A 25,931-nucleotide genomic window follows, 5' to 3' on the forward strand; every position below is an offset into this window, starting at 1 on the left:
CATCCCCCCGGGTCCCGTCAGCCCAGGCCGGGGGTATCCCGCAGGACACCCCTCCAGCATCACAGAAAACACCCGCTCTCGCGCGTGGCTGCGCAAAACTTCTTCCTTGCACCAGGTCTCGGGGATTTTTTTTTTTTTCCTTCTTGGAAACCTCCTTGAGCCCCCAGCACCTCTCCCCTTTCTGCACCCTCGTCCCAGCCTCCCCTCGCAGCCCCAGTCACACCCAGGCGCCCCTTCCCTTCCCGAACCTCTCCTTGTCTTCGCCCCCGACCCCCGCTCTCCCCGCTCCCTCTCTCCCCTCAGCCCCGCTCGCTCCCGGCCCGTCCCTATCCGGGCTCCCCGCGCTGTTCCCGCCCCCGGCGCCTGCGCCCAGCGCCGCTTCCTGGTGTCGGCGGGGCCGGGCCGGTGCCGGGGCGATGGCGGGGCCGGGGCCGGGGCTGGCGGCGGCCGCGGGGCTGTGGGCGCTGGGAGCGGCGGCCGCCGAGGTGCCGGCGCGCCCCGGGGCGCTGGAGGAGGAGATCGTGTCGGAGAAGGCGGCGGAGGAGAGCCACCGGCAGGACAGCGCCAACCTGCTCGTCTTCATCCTGCTGCTCACCCTCACCATCCTCACCATATGGCTCTTCAAGCACCGCCGCGCCCGCTTCCTGCACGAGACCGGGCTGGCCATGATCTACGGTGAGCGGCACCCCGCGGACCCCCATCCCTGGGAAACCCCGGGAGCTGCCCGAGCACTGGGAGCGCCGTCCGGACCAGTCCCGGCTCCGCGCTGGGCCGGCTGGAGGGGCTGGGTGGGCGCCCGGCCGCCCCCTCCCATGGCACCGCCCGTGCGGACCGGCAGCTCGCCGTTCCCTTCAGTTCCCTTCAGTTCCCGTCAGTTCCCTTCAGCCGAGGGGCTGCGACACGGCGGGTTTGGTGGGCGAAGGGTGCGGGGGTCCAGGGGGGTCCCGGGGGACACATCCCGGGTGCAGCTGGGTGCTGCCGTGTCGCCCGGACCAGCCAGGCTGTCGCCCTGTCCTGGCGTGCCCCGTGCTCAGCCTTATCTGGGTGTTGCTGGAGGGAGGATTGGTTGTTTTCCAAACCCGAGATACCAGAAGGCTCTCGAGGGCAGAGTTACTCTCAAGTCTCCCAAGACGGTGAGGAGCTGGTTGGGTTTCCACAGGCGGCCTCAAAACCTCATCACTGAGCACTGGCAAGTCCCACTTACCTGCTCCAGGACTTGGGGCAGCACAGACCAGTTCTTGCACTGGTCAGAGGCTTTGCACTGGTCGAGGGTCTTCCATCCCAGGTTGGATGGGGCTCTGAGCAACATGGTCTAGTTGAAGGTGTCCCTGCCTGTGGCAGGGGGCTTGGAAGTAGATGATCTTCAAGGTCCCCTTCCAGCTGAAAACCACTCTGTGATCCTGCTTGCTGGGGCCAGAGGCTTTGTTTCCACCCTGTGTTTAGAGCGTCCAAATTTCCAGAAGCTGTCCAAGAAGAGTGGAGAGGCCATTTGGGGGATGCTTCTACCCTTTGTCATGCAGAGCCAGCAGCCTTGCATTCTGCCTCTTGGGGACCTGTGTACACCAGCTTTTACTTTTGGGTTTCCTCCTCCTGCTGTGACAGGACCTCTTGGTGAGGAAGCCTGTGTGTGTTCTCACAAGAAGTGGAGCAAGGCTGTGGGTCAGGGGAGTGGGTCTGTAGCCATTTGGGTTTTAGCAGTGGCCTGTGATTTAGTGAGGTGACATGGCCTCGTGAAGTGGCCCGAATCACTGTATGGAGGTGCCATATGTGGCTCTGCCTGAGTTATCCGGAGTTCAACCAAAGTAGGACTGGGAGTTGTGGGGAAGTGATTAACATGGTCAGGGATCCTTATCTAGACAAGATTTGTTGAGTCCAGGATTGAGAAGGCGTGTTCTACTGCATGCTGTGCTTAGTGTCTCTCCTCTGTGCTGCCCTTGCCCTGGCTGGTTGTGGGTGATGTGTGACCACACGTGGTCAGAGCAGAATCCCCCGCCCAGCAGAAAGCTTTGTTCTGAAGGCTGTAACTTGACCTATTCTGGCTGTTGGCTTTTGGCTTTTGTGATCCTAAATTTCAGTTAATTTGAAGTGTCCTTCCAGATGAAGGGGTGGAGACACTTGCATCAGCCCAGAGGCACAAAATCCTGGTCAGCCTTTTCAGATTCCTTCGAGCCACGGCTGAGGTGGGCGCAGGTGTCCGATGGCCTCCTGCCCAGGGCAGGGGTGGTCACCTCCCAGGACAGGAACTGTGCTGTGGGGAAGGTCTTCCTTCTGCTGCCCCAGAGCTCCTGACACACAACTTTCTATTCCTTTCATGCTTTCAAACTTGCCCTTAACCTTGTTCTTCTTCTCCTGGAGTTTTCTTCCTCTTGATCCTCCATTCTCTCTGACCTACCTGAGTGCTGTCAGTGTTCTCAGAGCACAATCCAGGTTGTTTCAGTCTCCTGCTGATCCATGAAATGCATCTTTTCTGTCTACTGTTCTGCAGACTGTGCTCAGAGAATTGCTGGCAAAATCAGTAATGTCACCTGTTTGATCATGCAGAAAATCCCAAGTTTTTCCCTGGCATCAAGGTTTTTGGCTTCTCAAGTAGTGGCAACTGCCATGGAAAAAGGGATGTGTAATTTCCCAAGGAGTGGTGAGATGCTGTTGTTTTACAATGACAACTTAAAATCTGCAGGGAAGAAGGCAGGTATTGCTGTCCTGGCTCCCTGTGTTGCTTTCAGCCTCAGGGAAGTTCACTGAAAATGTGGAAGGGCTGCAAAACAGACTCTGAAATCTGGGCAAGAGAAACAATTTGCAAAAGCTTGTCTTTTTCTGTTTAAGAAAACTGACAACAACTAAGTCAAATTAAACTCTTGCATACAACTCTTCTGGTGAAACACATCAGTTTCCTTGGTGTCTGTGTTTTTACTCAAAGTTATAATCTCTTGCTCTGGGTGGACTTCTGTTTCAGAAATCACACTGTCAGTTCAAAGCTGATGTTCAAGAGCTGGACACAGGCTGGAATCATTTCACAGTGATAGAAAACAGGTGTTTAGTACCCTTAAGCTTCATTCCAGTGTTTAAAATGAGGTTCCTACATCAGAGGTGCTCAGTGTTTAGGATGATTAATTGAATAATTTTGTTTCAGTTCTTTTCAGGGTCTGATGGTGGACGTGGCAGGATCTTCTCTAGAAGTTTAGTTTCCTTGTACTTGTTTTCACTTGGCCCCTGGACTGTGTGTGTCTAAACTGCTTGTTGTCAGGATGCCTTCAGTTGCTCGCTGCATTTTTCTTTCCTTTCGGTGTCCAGACTAATGCTCGCCTGGGGATCCTGTCTGTTTCCATTGTTGTTAAGTGCTGGGTTGGTAATATATTAGTCTTCATTTAAAACCTTACTTCGGAAATGTTCAACAGCACCTTAAAAAAAAAGCCCATGGGCTTTTGTTCTTTTTAATGAAGTTGGGAGAAATGCAATGAAAATAATCTCTTGCACTTCGCATAAAAGAACTCAATTAATTTACCGGTTTTGCCTTCAGCTTCTCTACTCCTTGCAGGTTTTGGCTGGCAGCTTCCTTGGTGTCAAGTTCCCTCTGCTCAGCTCCCTCCCAGGGCTCAGTTTTGTAAAGCTTTTGGCTGTAAAAGCATGTTGATACTGGTGGACTGGCTCACGGGCTGCTGCTTGGGCAGCCCTGTGAGTGCCAGGAGAGTCTGAGCCTTTTCCTAAGAGGCTGTCAGAGCCAGGAGCACCTACACAGTCCCCTGGGCTTGGTCCAGGTACCCTGAGCTTAGGACTGGGTTCAGTGTCAGGAAAACCTTGGCAGGTTTGTTCCAAGTGCCACCAGCGACCATTGTTAGTTGGGAAGGGTTCTTTTGAGGTCCACTGTTGGGCAGGAGGGGCTGCTGGTGGGGCATTTAATATTGGTAGAATGCTTGGTTTTCATGGAGCAGCAGGATGCTTTCCCTGCAGGGAACTCCAGTGGTGTCTCTGAGTTGGGAGCTGCTGGGCAATGCTGGGTCACGCTCGGTGCCTGGGAGATATTTGTGCACATGTGTGTTTGCACATGCTGCCCTTTCCCACCTGGTCTGGAGAGCCCTGGGAGCCTCCCAGGCAGCCTGTTACTGGGCAAGATAAAGTCCTGACTTTGGGAGCCTCAAGCACAGTGGTCTTGGCAGGTATTGTAGGTTTATCTATCCCTTTTCCCTTGCCCCATTCCTGGCCAGAGTGGGAATTTGGCTGTGTCTGGAGCACGGCTGGCACGCAGGGCCAGAACAGCTGCCTGGATAAGTGAGACAGTGAGGAGGAGCAGGGATGCTATCAGATGTAGGGCTGCTTTGGGACAGGGATTAAGAGTGGAGAGGCGGGTGAGTCAGGATCCCTTCTGAATTTCCAGCAGCAATGTCCTTCTGTCTGTCCCTCCTTCCTCCTATGTGGCCTCTCCTGTCACAGTGCTGAGCCCAGGCATTAAGGAGGTTGCTGGGTGGGTTTCTGTCTCAGCAAGTGCAGGCAACTGCTGCTGCTGCTACAGGGTTCTGACTCCTGCATGAAGGTCTAAAATCAACTATTTTTTTCAAGGAAAGACTTTTTAAAGGCCATTTCAGGTAGCTCTGGAGGACTACAAAACATGGTGTACTGTAACAGCCATAAGCAGATGTAACTAATCCTTTGAAGCTCTCTTTGTCCCGTTGAAGAGTTTTGGTTGTTTCCCATGGTACCTCAGGGATCATCATCTGGGTGAAAGGAAGACAGGGTGTTTTGTGTTGCTGCTGTGGTGCTGTGCACCCCCCTGCCTCATGCTCGTGTAAATACTGTGGTGTCCCGATGTGCTTGACATCCTTGCCTGCATTCTATACTTTTATTTCTGGATCATGGGAAGATCATAAGAACAAAGAGGATAGCAGAAAAGTAAGCAATAGAATTCCTCTTTGGTGTCCCCTGTAAGTGATGCTGATGCAAAAGCAGTTCTCACAGTGTGATGTGCCCTGAAGCAGCTCTCCTTGCTGGAGCTGACCATGCCTGATGTGCTGAGAGTGACCTGTTCTGCTGCTGTTGGGGTGATTCAGTGCAGGATAAAGCATGTGTGGAGCACCTGGTTCATGGTGCATGGCTTAAAAGCATCGGTAGCCTTTTAGCTCACCTGTGCTGCAGAAGTGCTGTGTTAGAGCAGGGTTTTGGGTGAAGCTCCCCAGTTTCAGTGCAGTCCCTGGGCAGAGCTGACTGTGTCACTGGGGTGGTAGGTCAGCAGTGCTGAGTCTGTCTGCAGACAGCTCCTCTGCCCCCGCTCATGGCCTGGATGTGTGCTCAGTTAGCCCTGCAGTGTGTGGCATCCCTTGGGATGGGAGGTGGGGGCTTTTCTTCTGGCAAAGGAAAAGGAGCAAATCTTGTCCTGGAAAACTTCTGTCAAGGGAAGAGAAAGCAAAAAGTGGGTGTCAGATCAGGAACTGGCTGCAGGAGATGCTGAATGCCCTGGGACCCCATGGTGTCCTGCTCAGCCACAACTCCTATCCAGGCTCTGCTCCTGTGAGATGGTGGCACAGAAAGAGTTGGGTGTTCCTTTCAGTCGGGGTTGTGCCCTGCCTGTAGGAAAGCACAGAGCAAGGTCTTAATTAAGGCAACAGCAAGGAAGCGAGAGCGTCCTTGGAGGCAAATGGAGAAGCCTTCAGTGTTGCGGTCTCTGTTTACTTCTCACATGTCTGAAAGCTTTTCATAAATGTGTGGTTCAGAAATGGGGTTAAGATCCAGGATTTCTGTGGCGACTTGGGGCTGCCTTAACCAAGAAGTTTCCAAACCCCTTTGTGCTGAAGGCTATACAGAAAGGTGTCTTGTGGGACACTTTTCCTCCCCATCCTGCAGATGTCAAAAATCTCTGCCAGAAGAGCACTCAACACACTGTGGGTGAGAATCTGGATGTGAGACCTCAGAGCACAAAAGAAAAATGCTGTATAAATTGCTGACTTGCAGATTAACCCCATGATGCTCCTTTGTAGCAGCTGAGCTGGAGGCAGAGTTGGCTCTTGGGGCTGCCCTGGGGCTGCTGCTTGTGGTGCAGAACTGAAGCTTGCAGGGGCGAGGAGTAGATCTGGGTGGTCAGCCTGGATTGGAAAACTCTCATGGTTTTATAAAAAAGGGGAGAGCTGGTGTGGCAGGAGGCTGTATGGTGCTGCAGCACCTTAGAAAGGATTCTTGTCAGCCTCAAAGTGTTGTTGGTGGTTGCTGGGTATCGCTTTTAATCCCCTACCAAAATGAAGAGTTTGATGTTTTAGTGTCAGGTTTTGGGGTGTAACGTGCATAGTTTGGGCACATGTGAGCAGCACCTGGCCCAGGTGCCCAGCCATGTGCTCACCCCAAGAGACCCAGTGTGCCCTCGATGTCAGCTGTTGGCTGCACTGGAGTGAGGGTCTGACTGATTGCTGGGTAATTAAAAGCCTCCAGGACCCATCCATGGCTGTGTTAGGAAGTCCACATGAGCATGAAATGTTTGCATGGCTGACGGGGGATGAAGATGGTTTGATTTCACATGGGCAATTATTTGGCTGGTGGTTGTGCTCAGGAGCTGAGCAGTGTCAGGATCCCAGCATACCTGATGCTGCATCCACGCCCAGAGAGATCATCCCAGGAGTTTGCCATGGCTTGTCTCACCAGCCTGTGTCCCTGCCCAGGTGTCCTGGTCGGAGTGGTCCTGCGCTATGGCATCCACGTCCCCAGCGACGTCAACAACGTGACACTGAGCTGCCAGGTGCAGACCAGCCCTGCCACCCTGCTGGTCAATGTCAGTGGGAAGTACTACGAGTACACCTTGAAGGGGGAAATCAGTGCCCAGGAGCTCAACAACGTCCAGGATAATGAGATGCTGAGAAAGGTAAGGGAGTTGGCAACTGGAGAGGTGAGCGGTGCTTCCCACTCGCTCCATGGGGTTAGTCCTGGCTCTGCTGGATTAAGGGATTTTATTTTTGTTTTTTAAACTTGTGATTGTGATCAGCTATAAATTATAAGTTGAACACAATCTAATGAAACTCTAGTTTCAACTGATCTTAATTTAAGCTGTATAGACTCTGGGATGTGTCTCCAGAAGATCCCAGAAGACACATCCTTGGCGTTGACCCAACAGCATTTCACCTGAGGGGGGTTCAGGGTTTCCTTCATTTATTACTTTCTTATTTGTGTTTTGTCTTGCAAAGTTTTAACAAATCATTTTACTGTTGTTTTTTTTTTTTATCTTTCTTAACAGGTGACTTTTGATCCTGAAGTATTTTTCAACATTTTGCTTCCTCCAATTATATTTTATGCAGGCTACAGCTTGAAAAGGGTACGTGCCTTTACAGTGCCGACGTTTTTAGTTCCTCTGCCTCCAGAGAATTTTTAATACTTGCAAGTGCTTTAATGCTTGCTCAGCAGGCCAGGGTGGTGGAGGTGGGTATGGTTTTCCCCAGCACATGCAGGATTGAGGGAAGCAGAACTGAGTGCCCCAGTCATTCTCATCTGTCCCTTTGCCCTGGAAAGGGTCAGTGACTTCAACAGTTTCCAGCATGGGTTTGCACAGGGATTTTTGAGGTCAGCCAGGCCATTTCAGCCATCCCTGCTTTCCAAACACATAGGAGTGTGGGAAGCTTTTAGAAAGCAGCAGCTCTCTGAAATGCTGACTTGGAATGAGAGGAAAATGATGCTGTTTAGCTTGCGGGAGAAGGAAGGAGGAACGCTGCTGGGTTAGGAAATCAGTTCCCAGGACTTGAAACAGCACCTTATTAAATACACAGGTACAAGAAAATGGTATATTCATGTTTATTAATGCTGCTTTAACTGCTGGTCTGGCAGTGTGCTGTGCTGGGCACCTCCTGCGTGTCCAGCTCATGATGCCTGAGCTGGGTCCAAGTTGCTGCTGACACTGTAGGTGCCTGTGCTGGCTTGAAATAAATTGTTAGCAAAATATAATTCAGTTTTGATGTTTTTTTTCTACTTCTAGAGGCACTTCTTCAGAAACTTGGGATCCATCCTGGCATACGCTTTTCTCGGCACTGCCATTTCATGCCTGGTGATCGGGTGAGTAAATGGAGCTGGTCAGGTTCTTCCACAGGAGTTTGAGCTGTGCTTGGAGGCAATGCCTGAGCCTGGAGCTGCAGATGCTAATCCCAGCTCTGAAAGGTCTCACAGGCTCTGCTACTACTGCTCTGCAGCAGCAAATAATACTATTTACTGTCCAGACTGCTGCTGTGTGGACAGAGTGGTTGCTGTCTAATTGCAGAGTGCTCTCTCAGCATCCCATGGTAATAGTCATTCATGGCAAGGAAGGTTTCACAGTTCTCTGAAGATTATCTTGAAAAACCAGCAGCTTCACATTCTTGAAAGCATAGCCCTAATGAGCTTGAGACACAAGAGTAGAAAGGCAGGATCATAAACACAGGTGCCTGGTGAGCACAGATGTGTTTCAAATTATTTATCCCTCTGTGCAGAGGGAGCTTGATGATTCTTGCTTTGAGCACACAGGCTGGGAAAACATAGTGTGTTTTCTGTTGGAGTCCAGTGGATTCAGGCAAGCTCAGCATCTGCATTATCTGTTCCTCACTGAAAGTTTTGGCCATTTTGAAGTCAGGCTGAGGTCATCCCACTGAATGGTGTTCATGTGAGCGCTGCAAAAGTGATGGTGGGATCCCACAAGCCTGGCTCCTGCTTTTCTTTAGCTGTGTTATGCTCACTGAGGAGTTCTGGTCCCAGTTCCTCTCTGGCACTGTGTTTGTGGTCGAGTGCAGCAGGTGCTTTGGTGTGTATGGTCCTGCACTCACCTCCAAGATCATGGCCCTGGGGTTTCACCAGGCTCAGCTGATCCTGTTCCTTGATGTTCTGGCATTTGGATAACTTTTGAGGTTATCTGGCAAATTCAGGGGAATTGAGCCCATTTTAATGTTTTAATGCACTGCAGAGATGAGTAATTGCCTCTTCTAATCACCAGTTCTGTTGTGTATGGCTGTGTGGCGCTGATGAAAGTCACTGGGCAGCTTGGGGGAGACTTCTACTTCACTGACTGCCTCCTATTCGGTGCCATCGTGTCAGCTACTGACCCAGGTATGTTAAATCGTTATGTTTCCCCTCATATTACCTGTATTTTGGTCTGTTTTGAGGGGAGGAAAGTCTGAAACCTCTGCAAGTTCCCTCCTTTTGAATTTTGGAGTTTAATTTATTTGTGGGATTCTTAGAGATCCAGTTTGTCTCTGTGCTTTTTTATTTCCTTCCAGTTTTGTGTAACATAGCTTTCAAACCTCTGATTTCCTGAATCCTTGTTTGCAGTGAAATCTCTCTTGACTTTGCTGGGTTTTGGGACAGGTCCACTGTGTTGCTGCCATCGTGTCCCAGCAGCTGATGCAGAACAAGATGTCTAATGTGGGGAGGGTTCAGTTTATAGTTTTAGTTAGTTGAGCTATTTTCTCCTGCTTCCATTGTGATAGGATTTAATCTAATTGAAATTAGATTAATGAAACGCCCTAATGAGTAGTACTGAGGACAGTAGTAACATCTTGGTCTACTGATGCACTTTATAAATCAAAGCTATGAAAAACATGCCTTATCTAACTGAATTGTACTTAGTTCATGATTGCTTTTGTGTGGTAGCTGTTTATTTGTATGCTCCGACTTCGTGTAAAAACACAAGACCGCAAAAAGGCCTCTCTTTGTTCCTGCCCTTTGCTGAGCAGGGCTTGAATTCCTTCCTTTGTAGACTGGCTACTACTTTTGAGAGCAGCATGGGGTGGCAGCATCACCCCCTTCCTAATGCTACAGTACTTTTGTTGGATATTTTTAAATGCAGATATTGGTCAGTTTTGCTTGGAATGGAGAGATTACACACCTGGATAAGCCCAGTCTTCTGCCCTTTTGAAACAAGTGTCATTTCCAGATGAATTGGGACTTTTACCTGTTCATTTTGACAATCAGTCATTTTTATTTTCAAAAGCAAAATGAGGAGCACCATATGTATAAGCATATATGCAGGAATAACACTGCAGAGCACAACCCGCAGCACAGCGTGGCAGTAGCCATGTCTGTCTGCCAGGAGGAGGTGTGAGATGTGCATTCCCCATGAGCTTGTAATAATTTATTTTTTATGTTTCCCTAAGATTTGCCAGGTATTGGTGTGACTATTACTGCTGCTATTTTTATTTTTTAAAAAGTGATTTCCCAGCTTCTTCAAACGTGCCTGGGTTGGGTGTTCAGTTGTTCAGGTTGGATCAGGCCTTCAGTTCCCTGAGCAGGGAGCTGTTCCCATGTGGCTGCAAGATGGATTTTCCTCCCTGGAACTTAGCTGGGGAGTCAACACTGAAATGGGGGCACATTTCTAAAGTGGGGATCACCCCACAGAAGTGGTGGTGGTGTAGAAGGTCTGATGGCAGGTGGGCAGAGGCCAGGACTGTAGGTAGAAGTAATGCTTAGAAATGCTGCAGGCAAGCTGTCAGTGTCATGTCCCTCCTTCAGGCTTTGAAATAGGAACAAGAAGATTCCACAGGTTAAAATGGAGCATCTCCCAGGGCATAAAGGGGTTAAACCCTCCCAGTGTGCCCCAGTGAGTCCCTGAGTGCTGTTTGAAAGGACTTTCACAGAAGTTGATTGGAATTATCTCAGCCCTCGGCAGCAACCTGGCCTGTGCCTGATTGATGACCATCTCTGTCTTGCTTTAGATGGTTTTGCAAGGCTCATACACAAAGCCTTCTGCTTTTCATTATCTTCATGGAGCCTCTGGATCACGGAAGGGCTTGAGGGTACTCCAATATCTGCCGTGTGGCCGTAAATCACAGAAACTCCCACATGGGGTCTGAGCCAATGCCTGATTTTTTTCCAGTCATGTCTGAATTGTTACACATCTGTGCTGGCACTTCCAGTGTGTCACCCTGTGTTGAATCTGCGGATTTATCTCGAAGTATTAGGGATGGAAGGAAAAGGCAGTCATTGTTCTGGACAAGCCTGATCCTCCCGGTCTTCTGCAGGTGGAGGAAGACTCTCCCTGATGCTCCGAGCTAACGGCATCCCAACAGCTGGATGGCTCTTGCCAGCATGGTACTGGGGTACTGGCACCATGAGCTCAGACCCCCAGGAAGGTCAGAGCAGAGCTTTATGTCTGCCTCCAAAAGATTCACTAGACCAGGATGTGTTTTAGTAAAAGGAGGCGGAGGGAAGTGATGAAGCAAATCCAAATGTGAAATAGCAGAAGGAGGACTGTCAAAGGGAGCACGGGGGGCAGCTGGCACCGTCACAGCAGAGTGGCACAGATGTGCAGTGAGGCAGCTTTCTAATAAGGGACGTTTTGTCTTTGATTACACCAAAATAACAGCACCTTTTGAACGTCTCTCTATTTTTCTCTTTGTCAGTGACTGTCCTTGCCATATTCCACGAGCTCCAGGTTGATGTTGAGCTGTATGCCCTTCTCTTTGGCGAAAGCGTCCTCAATGATGCCGTTGCCATAGTGCTGTCTTCGTAAGTGTCTTCTGTTCTTATTTTTAATTGTTATGTATGTTACATGTCAGGTGTTGAGGGGGGAGCCACCTGACCTTGCTCCTGTAAAATAGGAGCAAGGGTGTTTGCAGGAGCATATTAAGTGTCCCAAAAAGCTGTAGTGACCTTCTGATGCATGTCCTCATTGCAGACTTGGGATTACAGGTTGTCCTTACAACTTCCCCCTGCACGATGGATAGTTCTATTTTGCTTTTATGGCCAGTTGACCCATCCATATGGGTCAGTTTTTATGTCCCTCTGAAACAGGAAAAGCACCATGTCTGCATTTCAGCCACAGGACCCTGCTGAAAACCCTTGCTGATGGCTTTTCTCTTACCTGCCTTCATTCCCATCCACAAATATCTGCTTTTGTTTAGGTGGAAATAGCTGGTAAAGCAGCTGTTTCCTTTTTCTCCCCACTTTCTGTGCATTGAGAAGGTGGTGCTTCTTACGGCTGGAGTTAATGCCCTGGACTAAACACAGGGGAAGCTTGCTGCCTTTCTAAAGGATGTTTTATATTCTTTAATATTTTATGTCCTCTGCATGCAGGACATATTTTATCTGCTTCTTCACTGTGTTGTCATTGCGGGAATTTGTTTGGAAATATATAATATCTGCAATGGTGACAGCTTAACATATAGCTCAGACTAATGCAGAAAATATTTCTGGAATACTTGTCACTCCAGCGTGCTGGTTGTGTGGGTTTTACTGGAGGCAGCAAGTAACTTACTGTGAGCTGTGAATTGCCACCCGCGTAAGCTGTGTTTACTGAACTGAGTGTTTCTGTTGGGGTTTCTGGAACTGTTTGTATTGCTCACTCTGGCTCTTGTGCTGGATGTGTCACCGCTGGTGCGAGGGGAAACGCTGCACAGCCCACATCGTGTTTCAGAAGTGATCCTGAGTGAGGAAGGGACGGGGTCTCCCAGCCTGTGCTGGGAGGTTCTGGGTGGGAGTGGGTGGATTCAGCATCAGAGTAATGGAATTTGTGGTGGATCACACGTAGGTGATGGCACTGTGTGCAGTGATTTACCTCTTGCACTGTTTTAGTACCAGTTTTGTAGCTGTTGCTCTGATTTCCTGCCTTCCTCTCTCCACAAGCTGAGCTCAGTCCACCCCCTCTACAAAACAGGATAATTTGCACCAAGGCAGCAGCTCTGAGCTCAGTCAGCAGTTATTTAATTTTGCTGCAGAGTTTTTGGGCAGAGGGGCCTGGCAGCATGAGGCGCTTCTCAAGGGCATCTCAGCAGTTGTCCTCTCTTTGATTTAAAGCTTGCCCTGGTCTGTCTTCACTGTCAGCCATAAGCAGTGTAAGGCAGCCCCAGGCTGCACCACAGGTATCTCACATTCAGTGCAGGTAGTTCAAGTCACCTGCACATAACCACGTCTTGGATGCAAGGAGGAGGTGAGGGTCTCTTGTGCCAAGCAGGAGAGCTCCTCCAGGAGCAGTCCATAGCTCCTACTTATGGTTCCCCTTTTTTAAATTTAGTTTGGCATTTGCCTGTTTCACAGCAGTGGCGTAAGTGGGCGAACCACACGGGGATGGTTCTACTCCCACAAGCACAGCAGGACCTGCTCCCCAGTGAGGAGCTGTTGGGAAGGCGAGGAGGTGGGTGGTTTCTGGGCAGGTGGGCTGTGCTGTTGGAGGAGCTGCCACCTGGGTGACAGATGGTGGTGGATCCCACCCTGTTCCAGGTGAAGTGGAGCTCCAGCCACAGCTGGATGAGTGCATGGGATTGGTGATTGCCCCAGGGAGTGTTGTCAGCTCCTTGCACGGGGTTTCTGCCAGGAGCTGGGTGCTCCAAGGCCCCTCTTCTCCCTGCTTTCAGCCTCAGACAAATGTCTGTTCCCGTGCTTAGAGACCAGGACCCGTGCCTTTCTGTTGCTGCCTTGTGCTGCCTTGGCCTGGCTTGGCTTGCAGCAGCAGGGAACTTGTTGCAGGATGAAGAGGAATTGAACCCAGAACTGAAAGCCAGTGGGCAGTGAGGTGCTGGGACTGCGGTTTGGGAGCAGTGGGGTAAATGCAGCCACAGGGTCTCTACCTGCTTCTTCCAAAGGGAGGTTTCACAGAGACTAAACACCACGGGGATCCCCACGGGCAGCTGGCAATAAGGTCTTATTAGCGATGCAAAAACCAAAGCCAGAAGGAGAACTGTAAGAGATTAAAACACGAAGCCAACACCCAAAGAGTTGGTTGTGGAGGGGAAATGAAACCAGTCTGGATTTAAAAAAAAAAGCCACGAAACCCCAAACCCCAGAACAAGAGCACATTGGTGAATGAGAAGTAAAAAATGGAGTTGGTGAAAGGAATTAAATCACAGGGAGAAATCTGCAGCTTGCAGTGTAAAAGGCAATGCAGAAAAATGAGATGTGTTAAAGGCAGGGAAGGTTAGCAAGGGAAGTGACCCATGATATGTTGGAAAGGGGGGGACTGTCATTCTTGTTGCAGGAAAATGTTAGTGTGTAGTTAGGAGAGAAAGATGCAGGACGTGTGTGCAAGGCAGTAAGTGCCTGTTCCAGCATAACTCAGCAGGTTAAACAGTGTTTAAAGTTCACATACAGGGGTTTTAAGAGAGCCAGCCAAGGAATTGTTAACTAGGAAGTTAATGTTTTTGGTAAGTTTATATCAAAGAAAGCAATGTAAGGAGTCTATGAATGGGATTTAGGAGCTGGGTAAGGGCCCCCCGGTATCCCAGCCTTTCCAGGTAAAACAGTGGAATTGCTCATGCGAGGCTCGGCTCATCAGGACTTGGCAGGGAGCAGATTCAGTAATGGGATCAGCGTGGCAGACCTGTTTGCCGTCTCATCACAAGGGTCTGCTGAGGTTTGGTGGGTGCAGAGAATAGTGTTCTGTTGTGAATGGCACGGTGCCATCTGCCTTGCTACCCTGTGATATTGCACTTCAGAACTCAGAGCAGTGCAAACCAAATGTAGTGCATGTTAAATGTGGCAAAACGGCAGAAGTTACAGTTCTCCAGGGGATATTCACATGAGCCGCCTCGGTGGAGTCGATGGAGAAATTTAAGCTTCCCACTTGAATGGTTTGTGGTCCCACAGCGCTTGGCTTTTACAGAGAGCTGGTGCCAAACCCCCGAAATACCATCATAAATGACAGATCATTTGAGGGACAGGCTTTGGTCTGGTGCTCTCTAGGAGTAAATGCAGAGCCATGCCTGGGAGGGGTGGCTGAAATGCAGACAGCCGGTGGTAGGGAAGGGGATCCCAAACTCCCTGGGACAGGGTGGGTGTGCTGCAATCCCAGGGGATTGCAGTGTCTCCCCAATTCCTCAGGCTCAGTGGCTTCAGCAGTCGTGGCACTTTGCAAGGCTCATGTAGCACCGTGAGGTGCCTCTGCCTCCAGACTAAGGAGTGTTTTGTGTGTGCTTTCCCTCCCTCTTCCAGTTCAATAGTTGCGTATCAGCCAGCGGGCGACAACAGCCACACGTTTGATGTCACAGCGATGTTCAAGTCCATCGGGATCTTCCTGGGGATATTCAGTGGATCTTTTGCAATGGGAGCAGCTACTGGAGTTGTGACAGCTTTAATATCCTTTTTGTTGTTGTTTTTTTTTCCAAGTGTTGGTTTTTTTTCTCTGCATGAGAGCTGCTTCTTTTGCTGTGCTGCATCTCACCCAGATGTTTCATGGGTTTTTTTCCCCTAAATTAAGGAAGGGCAGTGCCATGGCCTTTTTAAGGGCAGACTGCATAGTGTTGATGGGATGCACAATTAGATTTGATATGCTCTTAGCCTGCAGTGTCCCTCCAAATTGTCCTTAACCATCTTCAACGTCACCAAGTTCACGAAACTTCGGGAGTTCCCGTTGCTGGAGACTGGCTTGTTCTTTTTGATGTCCTGGAGCACATTCCTGCTGGCTGAAGCCTGCGGCTTTACAGGCAAGCTCCAGCACAGCCCTGCCTCTGGGATGGAGATCTGCAGGGGTGATGGGGCCACTGAGTTTTGCTTCTTCCAGTATCAATTGCAGCCGGGGTTCTCCCTCTGCTTAAAGAAGTTTAATTTCTCTGGGTTCTGGGGTTACTGCGTTAAGTCCCCTACACTACTGGGGTGTTGCTCAGCTCCCTTTTCATGACCAGGAGTCTAACATGATGCTCTGCTCCTCAGGTGTGGTGGCTGTGCTCTTCTGTGGGATCACACAGGCCCATTATACCTATAACAACTTATCTACAGAGTCCCAGCACAGAACTAAGCAGGTGAGAACTCCTCAGCCCCCTTCAGCCTCTCTGAATTTCAAGTTGAATATTTTTTCCTTCCCTCTAACCAGAATTAGATGCATCTGTCTTCCTACAGCTGGATTTTACTAGGGTTGCTTCTGCAGAAGTATTTATTGGGTGATGGATGGGCTGACGTGCTTTTCTTGTTACAATCCCTATTATGTCTAACTCGCTTTTAATTTGTTTTTCTCTTTCAGTTGTTTGAGCTTCTGAATTTCTTGGCAGAAAACTTCATCTTCTCCTACATGGGACTTGCACTGTTCACCTTCCAGAACCATGTCTTTAACCCTACCTTTGTGGTGGGAGCTTTCGTATCCTTTGGAGCCCATTTTATAAGACAAAGCAAGAAAGGGAGAGGTGCCTCATTCCCTCTCATGTGGTTTTCATTCAAATGAGTGGGTTTGGTTTTCTCCAATGCAGTTTAGTTTTATTTTTAAAAGGGGATTTCTGTCACGTAGTGATGCCTTTGCTGGTTATTTTAAGAAGATAAGGAGATTCTTTTCCCAGTTTTTCTGGTTTTTTTTTTTCCTTCCTCCCATCTTCTCTCCTCTCGTGGGCATTTGAATCAGCTGCTGCAGGGACTTGTCATTCAGTGTGACCAAGATGCCGAATGCCAGGCTGTCACGTGCCAGCGTGGCAGCACGAGTGGCTGGTTTAGCCATTTATTTCCTCTTTTCTCTGTTAGTCCACTTTGTTAACCCTGAAAAAAACCTTTTTTTTGGTCAAACAGCACAGTTAAAGCTACAGTAGATGCCTCTTAATGATGTAATGAGAAAGGATTTCCACTTCTGCAGGCTGATGCTGACGGGGACAAGAGATTGGCCCTGGTGTGTCTCAAAAAAAACAGGGATTTTGAAGGAATTTTTTTTCGTATCACAGGGAAGCCAGTTAAATGTGCAGAATTATTTTCACCCTTTGCATTCACTTGACACACATTTATACTGATAAATAAAACATTGTTACTTGCCAATGTGGCCTGTGGGTTTGCAGCAGGCTCAGCTGGATTTCTGCAATGAGCTTTTGTGGGGTTGCAGTGGGGTAAGGGAGGTGTAGAGCAGGGAAATGCCATTTGGCTGGTTTATATTGGAATTTTGTGCTGTGGCTCTTCAGTGGGAACTGGCTAACTCGCTGATGAAATAGCTCATTCATGAGAGAGATCATGAAATACGTCTCTTATGCAAATTCGTGGTGTTCAGGAAAGAACATAAAAGCTGGAAGCATTTTCCACATTATTCGAGGCTGCACTGAATACTGGCTCCAAGATTATTTTTGCCATCTGGGTGCTGGTATTAAAAGACTCGGCTTCAAAGATAAAAAGCAATATGAAGGGGCTGGTGATTCTTGTATCTCACAGGCTATGAAAACAGAAAGAGTATTACTTTTTTTTTTCTTTCTGAACTGCTGCTGCTTTCATTTTGCTGAATAATCTTTGGGAATGGGACTTGGCTTAAAGCTTCAAACCCAGCTGTGAAGTGTGGCATGCCAGGGAATGTCAGAGAGGTTGTCGTAGCTGTGATAACTCGAGCTTCACAGAAGACAAATAATTCTTGGGGTGGAAAATGGACCTGGCAGGGGAAAGCATACAGTGGAAATGGTGGTTTTTCTCTCCTCTCACTTGCCTAACACATCCTTTCATCATTTCCCTTGTTTATTTGTGCTTGTCTCTGTATGATACTCCTGAATTGCAGTGTGTGCTTTGCTTCAGTGAGGCAGTAGCCTGCTCTCACCACACTGCTGTGGCACTTGGAGCTGGTTTATTGTCCTTGCAGCCCGACAACCAGCATTTCTGTGGCTCCCCAGCGTTTCCGTCAGGCAGCAGAAATTGGCTCTCCATGCAGGTGGGATGTGGTGGGAGACACAGGAAGAGCAATTTCCTTAACATGTGCAAATACAGCTTGCTATCTTCCTAGGAAGAGCTGCCAATATTTACCCACTGTCATTTTTACTGAATTTGGGGAGAAGAAATAAGATCGGAACAAACTTGCAGCACATGATGATGTTTGCTGGTATGTTACTGCAGCCTTGCCTCCAACCCGTGTGGCCTGTTGGCACCTCCTTGCCCCTGAGAACCTGGGAATATTCCTTATTCAACTTTAAATCTCTTATGGGCAACATCTGGAGAGGAGGCTGGGCAGTGTGAATGCCTTGGTTTGGGGGTGTGGGAATGAGCTCCTCCTGCCCCGCTTTGAGTGCATGGCATGGGACAGGAGTGATGATAAAATCATCACTGTTCTTCTCTGGTTGTGGATGTGCCATCCAAGGGGCAGGACCAGATGTGGGGCAGCAAGGTGCAAACCCCACTGGCAGTGGGGGTGGGCTGTTCTGACCTGGGTGCTGCAGTGTCCCTTCCCTGGCAGGGCTGCGAGGAGCCATGGCCTTCGCCCTGGCCATCCGCGACACGGCCACGTACGCCCGGCAGATGATGTTCAGCACAACACTCCTCATCGTCTTCTTCACGGTGTGGGTGTTCGGCGGGGGCACCACGGCCATGCTGTCCTGCCTGAACATCCGGTGAGTGCACAGGGCTCTCCTGCCACAGCACGTCCTCTCCCTCCTCCTGCTCTTCGGTTAAGCTGCTTGGTTTAAAGAGACAAGAGGAAGATCACATCCTTCCCCCCTGGAGCCTGGCATGGACCCTCCTGGCATTGTGTGTGTAACCCTGTGCTTGTTTTCCCCTCCACAGGGTCGGTGTGGATGCGGATCAGGAGAACGTGGTGAGTGGATTTCACTCTGCAGAGGGATCTGCACTGCACCCACTGGGGCAGGGGTTACATCGAGACCCTGTGAATGCCCATCTGTGCTCTGCTTCCTTCCAGCTGTAGGAGAGTTTTTAGCTCCGCTGGTGAAAGAGTTTGCAGTCAGTGGGAGTCACAGTTTTTCTGTGCTGTCTGGGGTTAGAATGAGCCTTGCTTTGACTCATCTGGAAAGAAGAACACAGAAGTAATGCTGGACTGTTTAGTCAGTCCACGTTGCTGCTGCAATAGACTGATCTCTCCCTTGCTGGATTTGAAATAAATCCCAAAATGAGCATGACATGGAGGCTCTCTACCTCATCCAAGCATCCAGGGCAGTACAGAAACACCATTTACTGACTGCTTTTATGTAGCATCTACTGTCCCACTTTTACCCATGGATACCCTCAACCCCTCCTTTGCTCCCTGTTTCCTGTGGGGAGTTATGGGGCAGGCCCAGAACCACTGACCACACTGAGCTAAATGCTGGTGCCTTGGGAGTTTTCCTGCCTGTTAGCTCTGAGCTGTCTCACTCATGCATCTGCAGCCTGGTCGTGCTGTGACTGTGGCTCTCCTTGATTTCAGTGTGGGTTCTGCGCCTTGGAGGAGGTTCATTTTATTCAGAGCCATTTATTGGGCTTTTCACCTCCTGGAGAGAAAGCATCAAATGCTCTAGGCAGCCCAGAGCCATAAACCTGTAAGCCAGATTTCTCTGAAATATATAATTGTATTCATAGTCCCCTCCAAACGGTTTTATTTTTTTTTCTCTGACTAAAAGGAAGCCTGGAGTGCCCATAACACACAATTATTTGCATACAGAAATCTCAGGCGAGATCTGATGGAGGCTGAACCTGTCAGTCACTATTAAATATGATGTCTGGATGGAGCCGCTGGCTCTGAGGCACTTTAACCTTGGGGCCGGATACTGGAAGGCTCTAGCAGAAAAATGGTCACTCTGTGCTTTGATATCACCTCCCTAAGGCTGCTAAATGCTGCTAAATGCAGAGTGTGAGCTGGAAGCACCTTCAGGCTGTTGTGGTGTGAATGTCCTTGTACTCAATGAAACCCAAAGGTTTCTTCTGAAGGGACAGTGGGAAGGTGTGTCTTCTTATGTCCCCTGGGGATAATCCAGTGTCCTGTGGGGTCTCCTAGCCCTGATCCAGGTCATTGCACGTAACCCTGCCCCTGTTTAATGTTTTGCTCTTCCACAGGGTGTCCCAGAGAGCGAGAGGAGGAGTACGAAGGCCGAGAGCGCTTGGCTCTTCCGCATGTGGTACAACTTCGATCACAAGTATCCTTGGATGGCGGTCGGTGTGTGCCTTGTCAAATCCCACTGCCCCAAGCAGCCCTTGACTTGGAGCATGACTTTCTCCCTGCTTAGCAGAGGAGCTTTCCCGTTACACTGCTGGGTTTTGGTTTGCACCTACTCGTGTCTGTGAGAAGTGACCATTTCCACCTGCCATCAGTGGGAACGCAGAGGCAGCTCCATTCAAAGCTGGGGTCTCCAAGGCTGCAATCCCAGGGGCTCCTTGATCCCAGTGGCAGGAAGGGCAGTGGGGCTTCTCATTTGCAGTCCTCTTGCTAAATCTGTGCCCCTCCTCCCTTTCAGGTGCTGTGCTATGAATTAGGGGAGGAGTGGTGTCCATCTGAGAGGCACAGGCTGATGGGACAAATGATGCTGCTGAGCATCTTACCAGGGCTGTGTCCTGATTGACTCACATTCTGCTCTGTTGGGTTGCATTCATGTTTCTCATCCCTATAATTTTTGAGCTTCCAGGCACTTGTGTTTCTTTCTTTCCTGTGATTTCCTCGAAACACTGATTCCCTCACTGCTGCCATCCCACCCCTTAACTTACCGCCATCGCCCTGTTCCTGTTTCTTCCTTAACCCTCTCCATAGCTATCTAAAGCCTCTCCTGACACACAGTGGTCCCCCGCTGACCACCACGCTCCCGGGGTGCTGTGGGCCCGTTGCCCGGTGCCTGACGAGTCCGCAGGCATACGAGGTGAGTCCATCGGTGTCCTCTCTGTCACAGGGTTGGTGGGTCTGACGTGTTTATCTTTCTGTGTTACTTTTGGATGCTGCTCTGCAGCATCGAGCTGGGAGCCAGAGGGGAGATCAGATATTGGGGCTGATGGGTGAGCTAATTCCCATGAGCATTTTGCTTTTCCAGCCCACTGTTTGGTCATGAAGGGATTTGTGGTGTATTCGTGGTGGTTTCTCAGTGACTGGCTCAATGAAGCTGCCATGGCTGTCCTTTCCCAGGCCCAGCTGGGAGGACACACAATTTATCATCTCCTGCTTTCTTCTGGCCTTGCAGCTGAGCTATTTCTGCAGCCCCTCCAGCTGCATCACTCACAACCAGAAAGATTGCCAGCATTGCTGTGCTCAGGAGCCCCTTGCAGCAGCAGCTCTCCATGGCAGGAGTTTTCTTGCCCTGTCTGCAAAGTATCAGCATCAGGTTCCCTGACAAACCAGAGGTGTCTGTGGGGGGTCAGTGATGGGGTTTCTGTGCTCATAGGTATTTTGGTCCTGTCAAAACCACTCAAAACTGCATTCCCCATGTATCTGGGTATGGCACCAGAAAGAGGAGAGCTGGGAGAGCCCTTTTAGTCAGTGTGCAGAGAAATCAGTGTGTGGTGCAAGTCACCTGGGCTCAGAGATGTGTGTGTGGTGTGTACTGTTATGGTCACGGGGCAGCAGAGTCTGTGCTTCGGTGCCTCAGTCTGCTCCTTCACCATCACCGTGCGATTGCAAACAGCTGTTCCAGAGGAGTTCAACAGCACTTCCCTCCCGTTTTTTCCCCAGAATCAGGAGCAGCTGAAGGACGATGACTCTGACCTCATTCTGAACGACGGGGACATCAGTCTGACCTACGGGGACTCCACTGTCAACACCGACTCCGTCGTGTCCAGCGGAACGTCGCGGCGGTTCGTGGGGAACAGCTCGGAGGACGCGCTGGATCGGGAGCTCGCTTTTGGGGACCATGAACTCGTAATCCGGGGAACGCGCCTGGTCCTGCCCATGGACGATTCAGAGCCCCCATCAAACGTCCTGGATAACGCAAGACACGGTCCAGCATAAGGTTGCTCGGTTTAATTGACAGTAATATTTGCATATATGATCAAGAAGTATGTACTACCTAAAGTCTAATGCATGTCTCAAAATGTCTAAGCTGTATAAATATTATTTATATGGTGTCAGAAGAATATAAATATTCTCTGCCAAGCACTTGTAAAGAACAAGCTGCAAATTTAAGTTAAAAACTGTGTTGACTGCACTACGTAGGGTGGAACTGTTTTAGCGTAAGAGTCTTTTGCACACAGTGAGCTTCGTTAATGTGTGATTTGATGAAGGGTTTAGTTCCCAGCGGGTAGGTAAAGGAGCTGACTCCCTGTTCATCCTTTGAACTTGGGAGAGGAGGGTAGGGAGGTGCTGGTGAGCAGTGGAAATCGCTTTCTAGGCAGATGAGGATTGTTGGTTTGTTTTTTTTTGGTCTCTGATTTTTGGATAGTCACATTTGAAATATCAGTAAAAAATCTGCCCACAGACCCTCTTGCCAGGCAGTGGATGGTGATAAACTTGTTCACTTTGTGGGAACCTGGAGACTTTCTGCTTTTTAGTGACCCTCTGCCCAAGCCCTGCTTTAGTGAGCTCATGGCAGACGTGGCCAAAGCTGACAGCAAGGCCTGTGGGTGTCTGGCTGCTCAGATGGGAGCAGGAGAGAGAGATGGTTGAAGGAGGTGATCCCACAGAACCAGGCGTACACAGATTTTAGGGCTGAGTCCATCCTTCAGTTGTGACTCAAGCAGCTTTCTAGAACCAGCCATCAAATCCTCAATTGGCAATTAAATTTCGTGTTTGGGAAGCGACGGTGTCCTTGTGCGAGCGAATCCCTTCTCCTGCAGCCACAGGTGTAGCCAAGGTGTGCAGAGCTACTGCAGCTGCACATGGGGCCATGGAGCCCAGGCAGCCTCAAACACGAGCTTTATGGCTGCAGATGGACACGGTGCCTCCGGGGCTCTCCAGAGGCACTGGGCATCCAGGTGGTACTGAAGGGGAGCCGTCCGTCCGTCCGTCCTCCCACAGAGTTGAAAACCATTGCACTTCGTTTGGTAACTCCTCAGCATGCTGTGTGTCTGCAGAACCCACCCCACCTTTCTCATGTCTCTTTTACCATTTAATGAGAAATGTTTGCGAGTTGATTTTTTTTTTATTTTAATTTAAACTTCTGTTTTCCAGGAAAGAGCACAGAACAATTTGCGATTTCACGCTAGTGTTAAAGGATTTATTCTGTAGTTATAGGAATGGCTAAAGGTGCAGTGAAACTGTTAACCCTGACATCCTTTTTCTCCTGAAAAGGGGGAATCACAGAAATTTACTGTATGTAATTTTATTGTCTATTTTATCTACGGTTTTGCTATACAAACCTTTCAGGGTTACTAGTGCACTACAGGCCTGTTCTGGAGTTAACCCTCTCCAGAGGGCTTAAACAGAGGTGTTTAAAATAAAAATATAGGAAAAAGAGCCAGGTGAGTTCAGGCACTCACAGCTCACATTAGCTGTCCTTGGAACAAACTCTGCATCGCTCAGGATCTGACCCTGAGACCTCAGAGCAGTGTCCCCATGCCTGTTTTCCCCAGCACCACCTGAGAGTTGGAGGAGACAGAAAATCCTGAAATTTCAAGTATATATGTATAGTTGAGAAAATAAATTTACTTGTTTTTTTTTTGGTTTTTCATTTTCTCAGGTCTAAGTAACATTGCCTTAAAATTATAGATGTGAAACCAATTATTTTGGCAGTTTATCCCCAAGAAAATGCTTTCTTTTTCCTTCAGAACAAAATGTGTAAGTGTTGCCATAGGAATCCCCTGGAAGGGGGGTAATGCTCTGTTTATATTTGGATAGGGCATCTTCCTTGCACCTGTAAATGGCATCCCGCTGTTAACATTGCTGTTGGATTAGCGCTGGCCTTTGTTTCCTACTATGCAGGAATTCCATAAAGTGAGTGTGCATTTTATATGATGTCTGTGACTTAACTTCATGTGTTTAAAAAAAATCCAAAAAAAAAAAAGAAGAAAAAAAAAAAAGTAGGAACCTGTTGATTTTAGGTTTACTGCATCACTTCTACATCCTGTTTTTTGTTTGTTCTGCCTTTTTGAAGAGGTATGATAAATAACTACCTCTTGTTTTTTCCTGTATCGCCTGACTATGAATTCAATTTACAGAGTTGGTGCAGCTGGAGGTGCAGAGCAGTTCTGCTCCCCCTGACAGCCCGTGGTCCCATCAGCAATGGCAGCACTGGGCTCCCTCCCAGGCATCCCCAGCTGAGGTGCAAATTCCCACCTGAGGTGCCCCAGGGTGAGGTTTTACCGTTGCTGTGGTAGCATTCCTCTCTTTCTCTGACCTTTCAACTTCAATAATTTACCCGCTCACTGTAAGCTTGCCAACACATTACCATAAGCCTCAACTTTTGACTGCAGTAGCAGCTCAGTTAGTACATTAAAGAAAAAAGAAAGTTACAAATTATAATTTTATGAGTTACCTGTGAACTCATGATCCATACATAATACAACCAGGACTGTTTTGAAAAGCCTTGGTGAATGAATGAATCTAAGCTCTAGTTCAGGAGACATTTAATAAATGACTCGGATTTGTCCTCAGCTGATTATTTTCTTTGCTCTGCTGCAGCAGAGCATCCACAAATGTGTGGCTTGCAGATGTAGAGCCCTGATGTTTGTGTGCTGCAGATGGAGTTAAAGGTACCTTGGAGAATTGGGGCCTGAGACCTATTGCCAAATAGATAAGACAGCCCCGAGGAGGCAGTTTACAGCACCCACGGAGATTTAGAGATGGTGCCCTTCTTCTGTAAATTGAATTTTCATGGTTTTTGCACATGAAAAAGCATTGTAGGTAAAGTTATAATTTGTACTGGTACTGTCGATTTGTGTGGTAATGGCATTAACCCCGTAGCTGTGGTGTTTGTGCAGCTGATCTGTGATAGCTGATGATCACTATTGGACCTTCTGTTTACACTGACTAAATCCTTTACTGTTGCGTTGTACTGTGAAAGAAGGATTATGGGCCTATAAAAGATTATTTTTTTTGGTTTTTTTTGGAATTGTGTGTACCGTTTCATTAATTCACACGGAAATAAATCTGTAGCAAAGTGACGACGTGCCACTCGACCTTCTCAGACCGGTTTGTTCACGGCCCTTGGCCAGTGGGTAAGGAGGGCAGCAGCCACGGATGAGGATGCTGGACCTCAAGGTGGGCTGGGCTGGACACTCCTGCCTTCCCAGCTCCTGGGACACAGCCCAGCCCTGGGGCCATCCTCCCTCCCAGGAACAGAGGGTGGACAGATGCTGTTTGCTAAAAGCTGCTGCAGCTCCCAGGTTCCTCCAGGAGCAGCAAACCCAGCTGGGGTAGCATTGCTCACTCTCACCTGCCCTGAGGCAATGGGTGGACCTGTGTGAGAGGCATTACTGTGGGGTGTTTGCAAAATCGAGGCTCCTGAGCTTTCACAGGCTTTTGTATCCCATGGGTCTGTGGAATTTGCAGTTGGGCTCATGGCTGGTGATTCTGCCCTCTGTCTCCCGCCCATACCATTTTTTTGGCTCTCTGCTGTTGGAGCAGCTGAAGAGGCAAGTTGTTCAAATGCTTTACAATCCTTCAGTACAGAGGGCGCCTCAGAAACTTCAGGAATCTCTTTTTGAGGGCTTTGATTCACAAAGGACAACCTTCGTGTCTTGAATGTTGCAAACCCACATTGTGCATAGCTCTGTGTCGCTGTGGGAGGATAGCCCTGAACCCTACTGAAACACTTGTCTCCCATCCATAGCAGTGAACAGGTGAGGGGATGTCTGTGCTGCTTTCCAAAGGGACTGTGGTCCTTGTGGGGGGTGGCACACCCTGAACTCTCCTGCTGGGCTTTGCCAAAGCCATGCCTGCAGCTCACAAAAGCACTGGGAGTTCTGCGAGCGAGAGGGGCTTGTCCAGCATTGCTCTGGTTGTGGGTGGCCTGTGCTGGAAGACACAGGAGTGGGACAGGAGACAATGGTGTTCATTTTCTTCCTATGAAATGATGCTAATTCCACTGGACACTATCACACTTAAAAATCCTGACAGTTGGAATAAACTCCACTAATTCCACTGCACACGTGCTGTCCAGCCCAGGCTTGGGTCAGACTCGTTCATGTAACTAAAACAAACAAGGACATAATTGAGCAATTGAAAAAGTGCCTTTTAGCAGCTCTTCACCTTCACAAACCCTCAAAAGGAGTGCAGCACCTCCCTTCAAATGGATTGTTTTCTTGAAATGAGGTAAGATTCAGGCCCTGGACCTCAGCACTGGTGAGCAGTATCTCCAGTGCCCAAAATGTAGCTGAGACCATCTGGTGTGCATCCCCCATCCCCAGTGCAGGCAGCTGCAGATAGGAACCCTCTGGGATGGGCTCGCTGTGCCATGAGCTGCCATGGCATATCAGCCATGCAAAAATATTTTGGCTAGTTGCTGTTCAGA

At 49.1% G+C, this 25,931-nt stretch overlaps 1 protein-coding gene across 1 annotated transcript; it reads left to right on the top strand.

Moving 5' to 3' along the window:
- Window positions 1-401: 401 nt before the first annotated feature.
- SLC9A6 (solute carrier family 9 member A6) lies at window positions 402-24,582 on the top strand. Its single transcript, XM_051784571.1, has 16 exons — window positions 402-675; window positions 6,639-6,838; window positions 7,208-7,285; window positions 7,940-8,016; window positions 8,924-9,036; window positions 11,328-11,433; window positions 14,851-14,997; window positions 15,241-15,341; window positions 15,568-15,656; window positions 15,875-15,988; window positions 17,572-17,683; window positions 18,035-18,188; window positions 18,361-18,391; window positions 19,621-19,700; window positions 20,309-20,414; window positions 21,218-24,582. The coding sequence occupies exons 1-16, from the start codon at window positions 417-419 to the stop codon at window positions 21,491-21,493; spliced, it is 2,043 nt and encodes a 680-aa protein (XP_051640531.1). The 5' UTR covers window positions 402-416; the 3' UTR covers window positions 21,494-24,582.
- The last annotated feature ends 1,349 nt before the right edge of the window (window positions 24,583-25,931 follow it).

Source organism: Manacus candei, unplaced genomic scaffold, assembly GCF_025592945.1.
Source record: "Manacus candei isolate 608988 ecotype Guabito, Panama unplaced genomic scaffold, ASM2559294v1 h1tg000003l, whole genome shotgun sequence".
NCBI classification, from domain to species: Eukaryota; Metazoa; Chordata; class Aves; order Passeriformes; family Pipridae; genus Manacus; species Manacus candei.

What these genes read in the sequence shown, in the direction of transcription:
- SLC9A6 (XM_051784571.1), top strand. Translation starts at nt 417, where the DNA reads ATGGCGGGGCCGGGGCCGGGGCTGGCGGCGGCCGCGGGGCTGTGGGCG. An exon ending in GCACATGATGATGTTTGCTG is followed by an intron (nt 17,684 to 18,034) that starts GTATGTTACTGC and finishes CTTCCCTGGCAG; the next exon opens with GGCTGCGAGGAGCCATGGCC. An exon ending in CGAGTCCGCAGGCATACGAG is followed by an intron (nt 20,415 to 21,217) that starts GTGAGTCCATCG and finishes TTTTTTCCCCAG; the next exon opens with AATCAGGAGCAGCTGAAGGA.